This window comes from Tachyglossus aculeatus, chromosome 11 (assembly GCF_015852505.1).
Source record: "Tachyglossus aculeatus isolate mTacAcu1 chromosome 11, mTacAcu1.pri, whole genome shotgun sequence".
Classification (NCBI taxonomy): domain Eukaryota; kingdom Metazoa; phylum Chordata; class Mammalia; order Monotremata; family Tachyglossidae; genus Tachyglossus; species Tachyglossus aculeatus.
The window spans coordinates 66,183,579-66,200,084 of NC_052076.1; the positions used below are offsets into that span (position 1 = coordinate 66,183,579).

The 16,506-nt window shown below is 42.2% G+C and overlaps 1 protein-coding gene across 1 annotated transcript in view; it reads right to left on the reverse strand.

Moving 5' to 3' along the window:
- ITFG1 (integrin alpha FG-GAP repeat containing 1) overlaps nt 1–16,506 on the reverse strand; it is a 238,961-nt gene that overhangs the window by 67,362 nt on the left and 155,093 nt on the right. The window contains exon 13 of the mRNA XM_038754317.1: nt 713–756. Within this exon, the coding sequence (XP_038610245.1) occupies nt 713–756 (44 nt within the window). The remainder of the gene's footprint in view (nt 1–712; nt 757–16,506) is intronic.

A 16,506-nucleotide genomic window follows, 5' to 3' on the forward strand; every position in this document is an offset into this window, starting at 1 on the left:
AAAATTGAGCTGCCAGTGGACTATCTTCAACAGAGTGAAGAGACTGAAAACCATAATTACGGAAGAATCTGGAATATGGGGAATTATATCGATTTTTCTAGACATGTGACTCAGGCAGCCATCTGCCCTGTGTTACTGAAACATCCTTGTTTTTTTTAGAGGTGTGACAATTAGTAAAATGACCAAATTTCATCAATACTAATTGTTCCTGATATGTATTTCAACATCTTGTGCTTTTGAATATCAGTTTACTTGCTATTTCAAACAAGTCAAAAATCACAACAACAGCCTCTTTCTATGAGGCAGGGCTTTCAACAGGCACCGAAGGACACTTCTCTCAGTGGTAAATAGTGCAGTGACTGAATATCTGTTTGGACAGCCATTTTGGACCCTTACCACGTCATTCTGAGCAGAGTTTTAATCGAACTAACTGCATTCACTCATTTATTCATTCAATCGTATTTATTAAGTGCTTACTGTGTGCAAAGCACTGTATCAAGCACTTTGGAAAATATAATACAACAATAAACAGTGCCATTCCCAGCCCACAATGAGTTCACAATCTAGAGGGAGGGAGGCAGACATCAATATAAATAAATAAAAAATGACCGAAATATAAATAAGTGTTGTGGGGCTGGGAGTCAGGGAAGAGCAAAGGGAGCAAGTCAGGGAGACGCAGTGGGAGACGAGGTAAAGTAGTCAGGTTACTTACTGTTATCTTACGAGGACAATCATTGGAACAGAGACCGCTGAGAACTGTGGAAAAATGAAAAGAGGATTATTAGTCCTGTTATCCTGGCAAGTGTGTATTTCTGCCATTTTATTCTTTTTAAAACCCACTGATGTGCTCTATTGATTCAAGTTGATCGACAGAGACATATTCAGCTTCTCTCTCTCTCTCGAAGAAAATAGATTTGGAAGGTTAAATTGTGGTTGTCTACCTTATACCAGTGTTTCAAAAGCCTTTATTGAGCTGTCAAAATGATGTCACTTTGCAAAATCTATAGATAAGAACATTAATCACAGCTCTGTCCTACTTTATCAGCTGCCTTTTCACTTTCCAACTGGCTGGTTTAATTCCAGGAACAGTTTAAAACGGCAAACTAATTTAAGTGATTCTTCAAAATAGTCAAAGATACATTTTGCCTTAGTTTTTGCCTTACCTCACCTTAGTTTTGCCATTCATCATTTATACATTCAATCATATTTATTGAGTGCTTACTGTGGGCAGAGCACTGTACTAAGCACTTGGAATGTACAATTCAGCAATAGAGAGGGACAATCATTGCCCACACCAGGCTTACAGTCTAGAAAGGGGGAGACAGACATTAAAACAAGTATTAAAACAGAATTATAGCTATGCACATACATACACAGGTGCTATGGGGCCGGGAGAAGGGTGTAGAGCAAAGGAAGGGAGTCGGGGCAACGCGGAGGGGAGGGGGAGCAGAGGGAAAGGGGGACTGGGAAGGCCTCTTGGAGGAGGTGCCTTCGGTAGGGCTTTGAAGGGGGGAGTGTGATTGTATGGCGGATCTGAGGAAGGAGGGCATTCCAGGCCAGAGGTAGGATACGGGCCAGGGGTCGATGGAGGGACAGGCGAGAACATGGCACAGTGAGAAGGTTAGCATCATAGGAGCGGAGTGTGCAGGCTGGCCTGTAAAAGAAAAGGGAGGTGAGGTAAGAAGGGGCAAGGTGATGGAGAGCTTTGAAGCCAACAGTGAGGAGTTTTTGTTTGATATGGAGGTCAATAGGCAACCACCGGAGATTTTTGAGGAGGGGGGTAATATGCCCGGAACACTTCCGTAGAAAGGTAATCCGTGCAACAGAGTGAAGTATGGTCTGAAGTGGGGAGACACAGGATGTTGGAAGGTCAGAAAGGAGGCTGATGCAGTAATCCAGTCGGGATAGGATGAGTGATGGTACTAACGTATAGCATTTTGGATGGAGAGGAAAGGGTGGTTCTTGGCGATGTTGTGAAGGTGAGACCAGCAGCCTTTGGTGACGGATTGAATATGTGGGGTGAATGAGAGAGTGCAGTAAAGGGTGACACTAAGATTGTGGGCTTGTGAGACGGGAAGGATGGTTGTGCCATCCACAGTGACGGGAAAGTCAGGGAGAGGACGGGGCTTGGGAGGGAAGATAAGGAGCTCTGTCTTGGACATGTTGAGTTTTAGGTGGCGGGAGGACATCCAAGTAGAGATATCCTGAAGGTAGGAGATGCTAGCCTGGAGGGAGGGAGAGAGAACAGGGGAGGAGGTAAATATTTGGGTATCATCCATATAGAAATGATAGTTGAAGCCTTGGAAGTGAAAGAGTTCTCCAAGGGAGTGAGTGTAGCTGGAGAACAGAAGGGGAGCGGAAAAGTTATCCAAGGGAGTGAGGGTAGACGGAGAATAGAAGGAGACCCAGAACTGACCCCTGAGGGAACACTACAGTTAGGGGATGGGAGGGGGAAGAGGCGCCTAGTAAGGAGACTGAGAATGAATGGCCAGAGAGATAAGGGGAGAACCAGGACAGGACAGGGTTTGATAACGTGCTGAGGAGAAGGGGATGGTCTGCAGTACCAAAAGCAGCTGAGAAGTCAAGGAGGATTAGGATGGCGTTGGATCCGTTGGATTTGGCAAGAAGGAGGGTCACTGGTGACCTTTGAGAGGGCGGTTTCAGTGGAGTGGAGGGGGAGGAAGCCAGATCGAAGGGGGTCCAGGAGTCTGCAACTACAGGGAGAGTGGCAGAAGGGGAGCTGTCAGCCAAAGGGTATGACTGAATGGGCACTTTATCCCCATTTTACAGATGAGGAATCTGAGGTTCAAAGAGATTAGCTGACCTGCCCAGAGTCCCACAGCTGGGATTAGAGCTGGGATCTCCCAACTCCCCATTCCTTGTTCTTTCCACTAAGTCCTGCTGCCTCCCTAGTGCCTTATTCCTTTCCTTCTACATAGGGCCAATTATCCCAAGCACAGAGGGCCAGATCAAGTCAGCAGACAAGTGGCGAAGCTTGGATTAGAACCGATGTCCTCTGACTCCCAAACCTGTTCTCTTGCCACTAGTATATGTGAGCCCGGTGTTGGGTAGGGATTGTCTCTATTTGTTGCCGTATTGGACTTTCCAAGTGCTCAGTACAGTGCTCTGCATACAGTAAGCGCTCAATAAATACGATTGAATGAATGAATGAATGAATGAATGCTTCTCATCTAGACCATCCTGTTTCTCATATATGACACCTGGCAGTTATTCTCTGATACTGTTCCATACTCAAGAGTTTAAAAAAAAACCAAAAAAATCAAAATATATTAGCTCCAAGAGAATTACTCTATTTAGCATTAGTCAGTGTGAAGACACCAAAGTCCTTTGATCAGATGTGCTTTCACTTTTTCTAATATTTCAAGAAATAAGAGCATTTCTTTGAACTATGATCATAATGTCACATTTCATGGTGTTTTGGATTAACCAAACATACACATCTCACTCAATTAACACACATGAGGGTCTCAGCCTCACCCATTTCTGTGAAGGAAATCATTTGTTAATCAAAGACTTCAAACCACAGAAAGCTTCTTTTAGAAATGGAGATGCAACTCACTTGTAACTCTTTGTTTGCTAAATGGTACAGTGACAATAACAATACAGTGCTTTTCCCTCTGTGGGCATTCAGTAGATTCTAGTTGCTTGTTGGATATAGCCAGAGACAACATCTTATTTTGCTTCTTCAAATTGTCAGACAAACAAAACATGCATTTTAATGCTAAAAGCCTTACGAAGGTGATTCAGGTTATGTACAGAGCAAAGCAAAGAATCTATATTCTGTTGGACACAGCATTTAAAATCATGGTAACACCTCCTTTACATTAGGAACTCGAAAAAACAAAGACAACAAATGCTTACATTAGAAATACTTCACAAAAGAGACTTTCAAGGATTTAAAGAAAACAGCACAGAATTAACAATTCATAACTTTTCTCACTTAAAAAGGCGTAGAATCGGTGACTTTTAAGAATACATGCAACCTAGTGGAAAAAAGCATGGAAAGGGCCACTGGCCTGCTTATGTGACCTTGGGCACATCTCAGTTTTCTCATCCGTAAAATGGAGACACAGGACCTACTCTGCCTACTTTTTTTTTCTTTTAATGGCATCTGTTAAGTACTTACTATGTGCCAGGCACTGGCCAGGGAAGATACAAGATAATCAGTTTGGAGACAGTCCATTTCAAACATCGGGCTCACAGTCTCATCCCTATTTTACGGATGGGGTAACTGAGGCACAGATAATTTAAGTGACTTGTCCAAGGTCATACAGTCTGTCCCACAAGACTGCAACCTTGACATTATCCTTGACTCATCTCTCTCATTCAGCCTATATATTCAATCTGTCATCAATCCTATCTGTTCAACCTTCACGATATCAATAAAAACCCGACCTTTCCTCGCCATCCAAACTGCTATTACATTAATTTAAGCACTTATCCTATCCAGCCTTGACTGCTGCATCAGCCTCCTTACTGATCTCCCTGCCACTCTGCTGCCCAGATCATTTTTCTACAAAAATGTTCAGTCCATGTTTCCTCACTCTCAAGAACCTCCACTGGTTGCCCATCCGCCTCTGCACCAAACAGCAACTCCTTACCTTTAAAACTCTTTTAAAACACTCAAGCACCTTCGCCCCTCCTACCTTACTTCCCTGACTTCCTAATACAACCCAGCCCACACATTTCACTTCTCTCATGCGAACCTACTCCCTGTACCTCAGTCTCACCTATTTTGCCACCGACCCCTCGCCTTCGTCCTGCCTCTGGCCTGGAACGCCCTTCCTCTTCATATATGACAGGCTATCGCTCTCCCCATCTTCAAAGTCTTATTGAAACTGGATTAGAAGCTATGACCTTCTGAATCCCAGGCCCATTCTCTATTCATTACGCCATGTTGCCGCACCCTTGCATTTGGATTTGCACTCCTCCTTCAGCCCCACAGTAGTATGCACATATCCATAATTTATTCATTTATATTAAAATCTGTCTCCTCTTCCAGACTAAATTTACTGCGGGCAGGGTGTGTGCCTACCAACTCTGCTATACTGTTCTTTCCCAAGCACTTCATATAGTGCTCTGCACACAGAAAGTGCTCATTGAATACAGTTGACTGATTGCTTCAAGCGGTGGAGCCGGAATTAGAACTCAGATCCTCTGATTCTGAGGCCCATGCTTTTATGCTGCTTCTCAATTGAACTGTGAGCTCAGGGTTGGCTATGAACTGCCTGATCCAATTATATCGCAAACTGTCTTATGCTGTTGAATTGACTCCGACCCAAAGCGACGCCATGGACACATCTCTCCTAGAATTCCCCGCCTCCATCTGCAATAGTTCTGGTAATAATAATAATAATAATAATAATAATAATAATAATGGCATTTATTAAGCGCTTACTATATGCAAAGCACAGTTCTAAGCGCTGGGGAAGTAACAAGGTGATCAGGTTGTCCCACGGGGGGCTCACATTAATCCCCATTTTCCAGATGAGGTAGCTGAGGCCCAGAGAAGTTAAGTGACTTGCCCAAAGTCCCACAGCTGACAATTGGCGGAGCCGGGATTTGAACCCATGACCTTTGACTCCAAAGCCTGGGCTCTTTCCACTGAGCTACGCTGCTTCTCTGCTTCTCTTTTAGACTGTGAGCCCACTGTTGGGTAGGGACTGTCTCTATGTGTTGCCAATTTGTACTTCCCAAGCGCTTAGTGCAGTGCTCTGCACATAGTAAACGCTCAATAAATACGATTGATTGATTGATAGTACATCCATAGAGTGTTCTAGCCACTGGCTAAGCGAGGAATGGAACGGGTAGGCTTCTGCTTGACTCTCCCTCCCATAGTCGAGACTGGTAGAGTACTGGAAACTCTGCAGGTGCCACCCTGAGAGGGGATCTTGCATCTTCCCAGTGCTTAACAAGATATTTGGCACAGAATAACGGCTTGAGAAATACTGTCATTTTGATTACAATGGTATTTTGCTGACACAATCAGGGTCTTGAATATTTGCTGAGACGCTGTATATAACACGTTTGATTTCAGTCAGTCGATCGATGATACTTTTTTAAGCACCCACTGAGTGCTAGCCACCACAATACGGACTTGGGACCATACAACAATGGCAAGACACTGGCTTCCTGCCCACGTCCTCCCCCGGGCCTGGAATGCCCTCCCTCTGCCCATCCGCCAAGCTAGCTCTCTTCCTCCCTTCAAGGCCCTGCTGAGAGCTCACCTCCTCCAGGAGGCCTTCCCAGACTGAGCCCCTTCTTTCCTCTCCCCCTCATCCCCCTCTCCATCCCCCCGTCTTACCTCCTTCCCTTCCCCACAGCACCTGTATATATGTATATATGGTTGTACATATTTATTACTCTATTTATTTATTTATTTATTTATTTATTTATTTTACTTGTACATTTCTATCCTACTTATTTTATTTTGTTGGTATGTTTGGTTCTGTTCTCTGTCTCCCCCTTTTAGACTGTGAGCCCACTGTTGGGTAGGGACTGTCTCTATGTGATGCCAATTTGTACTTCCCAAGCGCTTAGTACAGTGCTCTGCACATAGTAAGCGCTCAATAAATACGATTGATTGATTGATTGATTGATTCCTGCCCTCAAATAATTTACAATCTAATGGAGAAGATAAACAAAAATTATTTACAGATGATGAAAGCAGTAGAAAAAACAAGTGTAATGCTGCAAGTAGCATATATACATCAGGATGAAACAGCTGAACAAATTATTGAAGGTATAGATAAATGTGAATAACATATGAATCAATCATAATAATATGCAATATAAAATACACAATATAATAGAAATATATAGATTATACAAATATATATTATATGTGCAATAAATAATATAATAATATATATTATGACATATATAATTATATAATATAATATGTGAATAATATATGAATTAACGAGTGCTGAAGAAAGACTGAAATGCCAGGTATTAAGGGTGAATGTAGGTCTGACACAACTGAGGGACTGTGAAGTAATCTGGGAAGGCGATAAGCTTTTTTAGGAGGGCTTTAGAGATGGGGAGACCTGAGGTCTGGTGGAATTGGAGGTGGAGAAAGAACTGGGATTTGAAAACTGACTTTCCACAAGCATTTCTGAATCTGAACCTGATTTGGGTTGTCCAAATGAATGTCTAACTTCAGATCAGGAGGATTGCTACACTAATAGTGTAGCCTCAATTTAACTTTCCTTACAAAACAATGTAAAAGACTTACTTCCTGATAATTTTCTGGTAAAAGGAAAAAAAAATTAGTCCAAACGGAATATAAATGGTACACTGAGGTTTGTTTTTCAGGAATCTGGCTAACAAAAATTCCAGAAGGTACACATACACTATTCTTTGAACCTCAATTCAATATGCCAGCCTGAAAAAAAATTCTGCTTTAATTATGAATTAATTCAGATCACTTAAATGGACTATTATCATAAAGGTTAACCTGTGCTCAGTCTAAATGATTGTCTCCACTAAAGAACCACTTGACCTTTTCAACGAGGTACATGCAGCTTTTAGAACAGAGGATGCTAGTTCATTTATAAAAACAGTGTTGGAAACAATGTTCTTTTAAAAAGACTTGATATAGTTCAGATAGTGCCAAGAACTGCATGAAAGCACTGGAGACATGGCGGGAATCAACAAAGCTGGACTCTAATCTTGGCTCCAGAAAACTGTTTAGAATAGTCAATTCTAGACTATTCGATAATGTTTTTGGTTTGAAATGAATTAGAATGTACTCCAGTATATTGTACTAATTTTGGGGAGACTTTAAGTAAGCAAGCAGTGTGGCCTAGTGGAAAGAGCAGGGGTCTGGGAATCAGAAGGTCATGAGTTCTAAACCCAGCTCTACCACTTGCTTGCTGTGTGACCTTTGGCAAGTCACTTCACTTCTCTGTGCCTCAGTTATCTCATCTGTAAAATGGGATTGAGACTGTGAGCCCCACATGGGACAGGGACTTGATCTGCTTGTATCCACCCCAGTGCTTGGCACATAGTAAGCGCTGAACAAATACTGTCATTATTAACAATTGCTGCATCCTTTTTCCTATTTTCCTGGCACATAAGGAAGAAGCATGACTAGTTTTTTTTTTTTAAATATCACTTTCATACTTAGGTAGGAAAGGAGGCTGGGTTTTGATAGCTTTTCCTCAAATGTCACCTTTAAATTACAATTTAAAAACTCCACAATATCCAGAATATGAACAGGTAGAAACTGACAGTATTCTATTAAATAAATGTAGAAATGTAATTTCCCCAGTGATATTCGGATAAGAATTTCATATCTGTTGCACAGATAGTGCTTTACTTAGAAAAGGAATAATCTATTAAAAGCCCCAAAGCTGAACTTATTACTACTATATTAAAGCTCCATCTTGTAACATGGTAACAGTTCAGAAGCAGTCTGAATTTTCTTGATGAAATTATATGTTTGTAAATTTTTCACACAGAGCAGGAAAATATGCTAAACCTGATCATTTAGTGAACATTTTGAGAAATACCATCTAGCTAGTTGTCCAAGAACAGGCCAGAGCAAGGTGTTCTATCTTTTTACCATTCCCAATTTCAACCATCAGCTTTTACCCTCAGTTCCTCAACTGGCCCTGATCAAATTACACACCTTCTCAGACTTCCATTTTCTCTATTAAAGAATATGGATACAGGAAAAGTAATAGTTATTGGTGTGGAGGCTCCAAGGAACAGAATTCACAGAACCTTCTCAAGTTGAAAACTTACATCAGTGAGGATCCATAAAACGCATGATAGCTTTCCAACTATGAGGCAAAGATTCGGTTTAATACAAACTTATCACTCGGAAATTCGACAAACACCCTTTCCGAGTAGTTGACTTTGAAATAGGTCCCCAGTTTTTTAACCTATTGAAAGTATTTTCTCTTTACCCATTTTACTGGTTTGTTTTCAAATGCATAATAATAAAGAAGTTTGCTGTAATGGCGTATAGAAAATCTGCTTATAATGAGCAACAGCACTTACTGATCACCTACTTTATGCACAGCACTATACTAGATATTTGGGTGTTTGCAACAGAAATAAAAGCCATTGGCTGGCCTTAAAAAGCACACACTCCAGTGGACTCACATTTTTTGGCAGGTACTCTAATCTTTACCCGCTCAGGGTCGCACCTGGAGAATTTCCAGTACTCTACCAATCTCGACTATGGGAGGGAGAGTCAAGCAAAGGCCTACCCATTCCATTCCAAGCTTGGCCTCTGGCTAGCAAGTGGAAAACAATCTGCTATGAGTTAAAATTCACCTGTGCCGGGCAGCAGCGGCATGGGAGAGAGTTGAGAGGGTGGAAACTTGAATTGACTGTGCGGAAAGAGGCAATGGTAAACCACTTCTGGATTTGTACCGAGGAAACTCTCTGGATACACTACTAGAACGACTGCAGATGGAGCTGGGGTGTTCTGGGTGAGATGTGTCCACGGCTTCGCTATGGGTCGGAAATACTTGACGGCATAATCAATCAATCAATCTTATTTATTGAGCACTTACTGTGTGCAGAACACTGTACTAAGCGCTTGGGAGGTACAAGTTGGCAACATATAGAGACAGTCCCTACCCAACAGTGGGCTCAAAGTCTAAAAGGGGAGACGGAGAACAAAACCAAACATACTAACAAGATAAAATAAATAGAATAGATATGTACAAGTAAAATAAATAAATAAATAAATAGAGTAATAAATATGTACAAACATATATACATATCTACAGGTGCTGTGGGGAAGGGAGGGAGGTAAGATGGGCATAAGATAAGACAAGACTCTAACCTTTAGTCTCAGACTATACCACTTTGAGGTACTAAAAGAAATCACTTAACGAGCACAAAAAACAGGCTTAGAGTTACGTAAAACTGAGATTATGCCTGAATCCATCTGATAAAAATGTGACTAATGAGATACGCAGTTCCTAGCCTTTTCTTTTTCTCACTTCACATCCAGGATCACTTGATCCATAATATACCATTTTTTTTGCAGTTAAAATAAATTCGTAGTCATTAAATGTGCAAATGGTGAAGACGGTGCTAAGAGAATTTGGATTATTTTTCTCTATTTTATAACTCAGAGTATCAGCACTGAAATAAAACCATCAAGCCAATATACTCTCTACTCACTGCACCACTTAATAAAGAGGGTGTGTGCCTATATGGGGGAGGAGGAAAGGATTTTATGAGATCTACGTGGGACTTACTGGCCTAACCACATCTGCCTCGATGGCTTGGTTTTATTCTTTCGCTCAGGATCCAGGGTGGGAGAGCTCTTTTTAGAGCACTAAGCCATAGCTGTGCAAGAAAGTTATTTTCCCTGTGGGGAGGAAATATTCTTGCTTCCCCAACGGGGAGATTATTCGGCTGCTGACTGATGCTAAGGCCCTTTGAGACTAACTCCTCTCATTCCGCTTCCAGTTTACTTTAGCTCTGGGGATCACCTGAGGCCACCTGGGCCAACAGACTGACTTTGGGCTGAAATTGCCCAAAATGTTTCCTGTCAGTCAGGAAGAAATGTTGCCCAGGTATGGGTCTATTGACACGCCACATTAATCCTGCCTGCGTGGAACCAGTCTCAATAGACAGATTGGTGTCTAATGTTAGGCTTGTCTTGAACTGCCTCTTCTCATGCATACGTCGCCCCAGGATAGGTGGATAAATGTTTCACGTTAAAAAAGCTCCCCAAATGCCCGATTCTTGTGCTTTTTAAGTTTAAATGCAAGTCATAAATGTCAAAGCTGTATAATGGCTTTTGGAAGGAAGTGTTTAAAAAGGTTAAGTTTTTACCTCGAATGAAGATCGACACGTTCCAAATAAAATAGTATTGTTAGAAGAACGAGTATCTACACTGTCATTCTGCCTCCTCCGTCCATCACAAATTCTCTCATTTATTCACACCGAATCCCTTAGAGAGCTAATTTGCTCCCATGCCTTCAACTGCCATTTCTACGTGGATGAATTCCAAATTTACCACTCCAGTCCTGACCACTCTCCTTCTCTGCAGTCTCACATTTCCTCCTTCTTTTAGGACATCGCTTCTTGGGTGTCCTGCCGATACCTCAGATTTAACATGTCCAAAACAGAACTCATCCTCCCACCCAAAGCTTGTCCTCCTTGGTTTTCCTATTGCTTTAGATAGTACCAGCATCCTCCCTGTCTGACAAGCTTGTAACTTTGGCATTATGCTCAAATCATCTGTCATTCAACCCTCACATTTAGTCTGTTACCGAATCCTGTAGGTTCTACCTTCACAACAACTCTCTTTCCTCTCCATCCCACCTGCTACCCCGCTGATCCAAGCATTCCTAATCCCCCCTTGATACTGCATTAGCCTCCTGGCTGTCCTCCCTGTCTTCTGTCTCTCCACACTCCAGTCCATACCTCATTCTGCATCCCAGATCATTTTAAAAGAAAGAAAAAAAATGTTTAGCTCCTCACTCCTCTAAAACCTCTAATGGTGGTCCATCCACCTCTGCACCTAACAGAAACTCCTTACCATCGGCTTTAAGGTGTTCCATCAGCTCTCCCCCTCCAACCTTATCTTGGTGATCACCTATTATGACCCAGCCCGCCCACACACTTCACTCCTCTAAAGCCAACCTACTCACTGAATACTGACCTCATCTGTCTCGCTGATGACTCCTGCCCACGACCCTCCTCTGGACTGGAACTCTCTCTCATTCATTGATTCATTCAATCGTATTTATTGAGTGCTTACTGTGTGCAGAGCACTGTACTAAGTGTTTGGGAAGTACAAGTTGGCAACATATAGAGAAGGTCCCTACCCGACAGCGGGCTCACAGTCTAGAAGGGGGAGACAGACAACAAAACCAAACATATTAACAAAATAAAATAAATAGAATAAATATGTACAAATAAAATAAATACATAGAGTAATAAATACATACAAACATATATACATATATACAGGTGCTGTGGGGAGGGGAAGGAGGTAGGGCAGGGGGGATGGGAAGAGGGAGAGGAAAGAGGGGGCTCAGTCTGGGAAGGCCTCCTGGAGGAGGTGAGCTCTCAGTAGGGGTTTGAAGGGAGGAAGAGAGCTAGCTTGGCGGATGTGCGGAGGGAAGGCATTCCAGGCCAGAGGGATGACGTGGGCCGGGGGTCGACGACGGGACAGGCGAGAACGAGGCACAGTGAGGAGATTAGCGGCAGAGGATGGGGGGTGCGGGCTGGGCTGGAGAAGGAGAGAAGGGAGGTGAGGTAGGAGGGGGCGAGGTGATGGACAGCCTTGAAGCCGAGGGTGAGGAGTTTTTGCCTGATGTGTAGGTTGACCGGTAGCCACTGGAGATTTTTGAGGAGGGGAGTAACATGCCCAGAGCGTTTCTGCACAAAGACATATCCCTTCGTATCCAACAGACCGCCACTCTTGCCAACTTCAAGACCACCCTAAAATCCTATCTCCCCCAAGAGGCCTTCCCCGACTAAGCCCCCACTTCCCCTACTCTCTCTCTTCTGCATTACTTAGGCACTTGTATACATTTCCTTTAAGCACCTCATCCACAGTCCCCACAACACTTTGTACATCCCTTTACTCTGCCATTTCCCCTATGCACAATTGATTTCAAATTCTCCCTGTCTAGACTGTAAACTCTTTGTGAGCAGAGCTCATTTCTACCAACTCTATTTTCGGTACTCTCCCAAGCGGTAAGTACAGTGGTTTTCACACAGTAAGTGCTCAATAAATACAACTGTCTGATAAAAGTGTAAGACGATTTGATGACCTTGCTACTGAAAACAATAGAGTAAATCCAAGCAACTCCAAAAGTCCATCATTTCAATAGCATAAAATGAAGAGCATTACGTGCAGATATTGCCTTACGCTTGAAGAAACTGCTTGTGGCCAAGGGAAAAAAAGTTACATAACCTAATACACACTAGCACCTGCTCCAGAGAGCAGTTTATATGCCTGACATGGTGTAAAGCTGATTCAAGCATGTGAGAGACTTAAATTACCAAGTGCTGAATTTGTTTTTCTTTAAAAAAAAAATTGGTCTCTGGAAAACTTCATTCTAAAGCAAACTGAAAATCTCGAACTGTGGATCTGTGGATCTGAGTAGCATAAATATCTTTTTGGAAAATGAAAAAGAAACAAGTTTTCAAAAATAATCGTTAATCTGAGTTTTGTATTGTTCTCACTGTGATTATATCCTAGAAAGTAACAACTTTCCAGTTTGGGCAAGAGGAGAAACATTCTTCCAAGCTTCCCTTATTTCACAATACCACCGATGGAGAGGATAAACCAAATTCAGAAAGGGCAGAGAAATTAAGTGATTGTAGGCAGGAAAAAAATGCCTGAAACTGTGTCAGAGCTGTGATTCCAATTGGCTCATGATGACGGGTAGCGTAAAGCTATTTTTGGAGGATAGAAAGTCACATCACTTTCTACCACAATGATATGAGTGCTTTCAGATAAACTCAACCTGCTACTAACAAGACAAATTAAAATGGGAAGGTAAGAAGAGTTATTCACTCAATATATTCAGTCGTATTTATTAAGCGCTTACTGTGTGCAAAGCACTAACTGCTTGGGAGAGTACAATATAACAACAATAGGACATATTCCTGACCACGGTGAGCTCACGGTTTAGAGGGGACACAGGCATTAATATAAATAAATACATAAATTACAGATATATACATATAAGTACAGGAGTTAGCCATCCTAGTGGAAACAGCACGGGCCTGGAAGTGAGGGGACCTGAGTTCTAATCTCGGCTCTGCCATTTGTCTTCTGTGCGACCTCGAGCAAGTCCCTGAACTGCTCTGTGCCCCAGTTTCCTCATCTGCAGCGTGGCTCAGTGGAAAGAGCACAGGCTTGGGAGTCAGAGGTCATGGGTTCAAATCCCAGCTCCGCCACTTGTCAGCTGTGTGACTTTGGGCAAGTCACTTAACTTCTCTGTGCCTCAGTTCCCTCATCTGTAAAATGGGGATTAAGACTGTGAGCCCCACGTGGGACAACCTGATCACCTTGTATCCTCTCCAGCGCTTAGAACAGTGCTTTGCACATAGTAAGCATTTAACAAATGCCATCATCATCATCTGTAAAATGAGGACTAAATCCTACTCCCGCCTACGTAGACTGTGAGCCCCATGTGGACAGGGACTATGTCCAATCTGATTATCTTGTACCTACCCTGGCCCCCAGTACAGTGTTTGGCACACAGTAAGTGCTTAACAAACACCATCATTATTATTATTATTACTGTTATAATTAGCCTGCCATGGATGAGAGTGCCTGTGATTAGATGAAAATATTTCCGCAGGGTGATTTTAGAGTCTGTTTCTGGAAGAAGTGGGTGGTGGAGGAGTCACCATCAATCAATCAATGGTGTTTATTGAACTTTTATTATGTATACAGTACTGTACTGAGCACTTGGGAAAGTACAATAAAACAGAATTAGGAGACACATTCCCTGCCTATAATGAGCTTACATTCTACAGGGAAGTCAAGAGAACATGGTCGAGGGAATAAGACAAAATCTATATCTAATAACTCTAAGCTGAAAACTTCTCCTATTAAAGGGCGCAGTAGAAGAATACAAAAATAGAAATACTTGATTGTCTTCCCAATTAAACTACTCTTCTCAAGGGTAGGACCCTGCTTTATCCTTCTGTATCTTCCCTAAGTACCTAGTACAGTACTTTGCACACAGCAAATGCTCAATAAGTACTGTTGTTGATAACAAGGATGTAGCATAAACTAGTTACCAACTGCAAAACTATCAAAGAGAATGCTCAAAAGATTGGATTTTTTGCTTGTTTATTTAAAACGGCCAAAAGGATATCCCTTCACTTGTGGAGAGTCTATTTGCTTGATTTTAGTTAGGATAGCAAGCTGCTCCTCAGCAGAGTTGTTTACTCCTCTTCAGATTGGGATCATTTTTTATAGCTGTCGCCAACAAACCTCTCTCTTCTGCTATCTGCTTGGCTCCCTGCCATAGGGAAATCTGCCTCTGCTTTGCTCTGACATGTGGTGAGTTTTTCTCTCTCTGCTTAAATGAGTAACTCTGGTAAAATAGACCAGGGACAGGAAGACTTACTTTTTGGATTTGTGATTCCTTCCCTTTGCCAAGCAAAAGCCTCAAAGCAGAAGTGCATACGTGCTTTGCATGCCACCGCCTGAGCATTTGGTAAGTGGCTCTCAGTATTTCTTCATTAATGCCTGGATCTACAGTTGCAAATCCATTTTTTACATCCATTCCAATTGATGGATGCCATCCATCAATTGGATGCCTCCCCCTCGTCCCCCTCCCCATCCCCCCATCTTACCTCCTTCCCTTCCCCACAGCACCTGTATATATGTATATATGTTTGTACATAGTTATTACTCTATTTATTTTACTTGTACATATCTATTCTATTTATTTTATTTTGTTAGTATGTTTGATTTTGTTCTCTGTCTCCCCCTTTTAGTCTGTGAGCCCACTGTTGGGTAGGGACTGTCTCTATATCATCATCATCAATCATATTTATTGAGTGCTTACTATGTGCAGAGCACTGTACTAAGCGCTTGGGAAGTACAAATTGGCAATATATAGAGACAGTCCCTACCCAACAGTGGGCTCACAGTCTAACTCTATATGTTGCCAACTTGTACTTCCCAAGCGCTTAGTACAGTGTGCTGCACACAGTAAGTGCTCAATAAATACAATTGATTGATTGATTGATTGATGGCCATCACTCTGTCCAGGAATCTACTGTAGCTGTGTTTCCCTGAGCTTTTGTCAAGCTGGTCAGACTCCTTATTTCCCTCTGTCCTTTGGAGTTCATTGGGTGCAGGAGGGTTAATACGTCTATAATGTGTATATATCTATAATTCTATTTATCTACTTTGAGGCTATCGAAGCCTGTCTACTTGTTCTGTTTTGTTGTCTGTCTCCCCCTTCTAGACTGTGAGCCCGTTGCTGGGTAGGGATTGTCTCTGTTGCCGAATTGTACTTTCCAAGCGCTCAGTACAGTGCTCTGCACACAGTAAGTGCTCAAAAAATAGTACTGAATGACTGAATGTATACTTCTTGCCCAGTGTATGCTTGAAGTTGGCTGCAGTCTCACAGATCATGTGACTCTGTGGGTCCTGGATTCTAGTTCCAGCCATACCACTGGCTGCTGAGTGATCTCATGACTGTCGCTCAACCTTTTTGGGCCTCATTTATTAATTCAATGAATGAATCAATGAATAGTAAAGTCGCTCAACCTTTTTGGGCCTCAGTTTTCTGATCTGTCCAATAGGGATAATGCCAGTTCTCCTGGCCTCTTAGATTGTGAGCCCTGCCTGGGACAGGGACAAGATGTGATCAGAATATCTTGTATTCACCCCACTGCTTAACTTAATTAATAATGATAATAATAATAATAATAATAAATCCCTTGAATAAAAACTGCACTGAATAGATTCCTAACACTGCATCAAGAACAATGATGACTTTTCTAAATCTCACTGGTAAC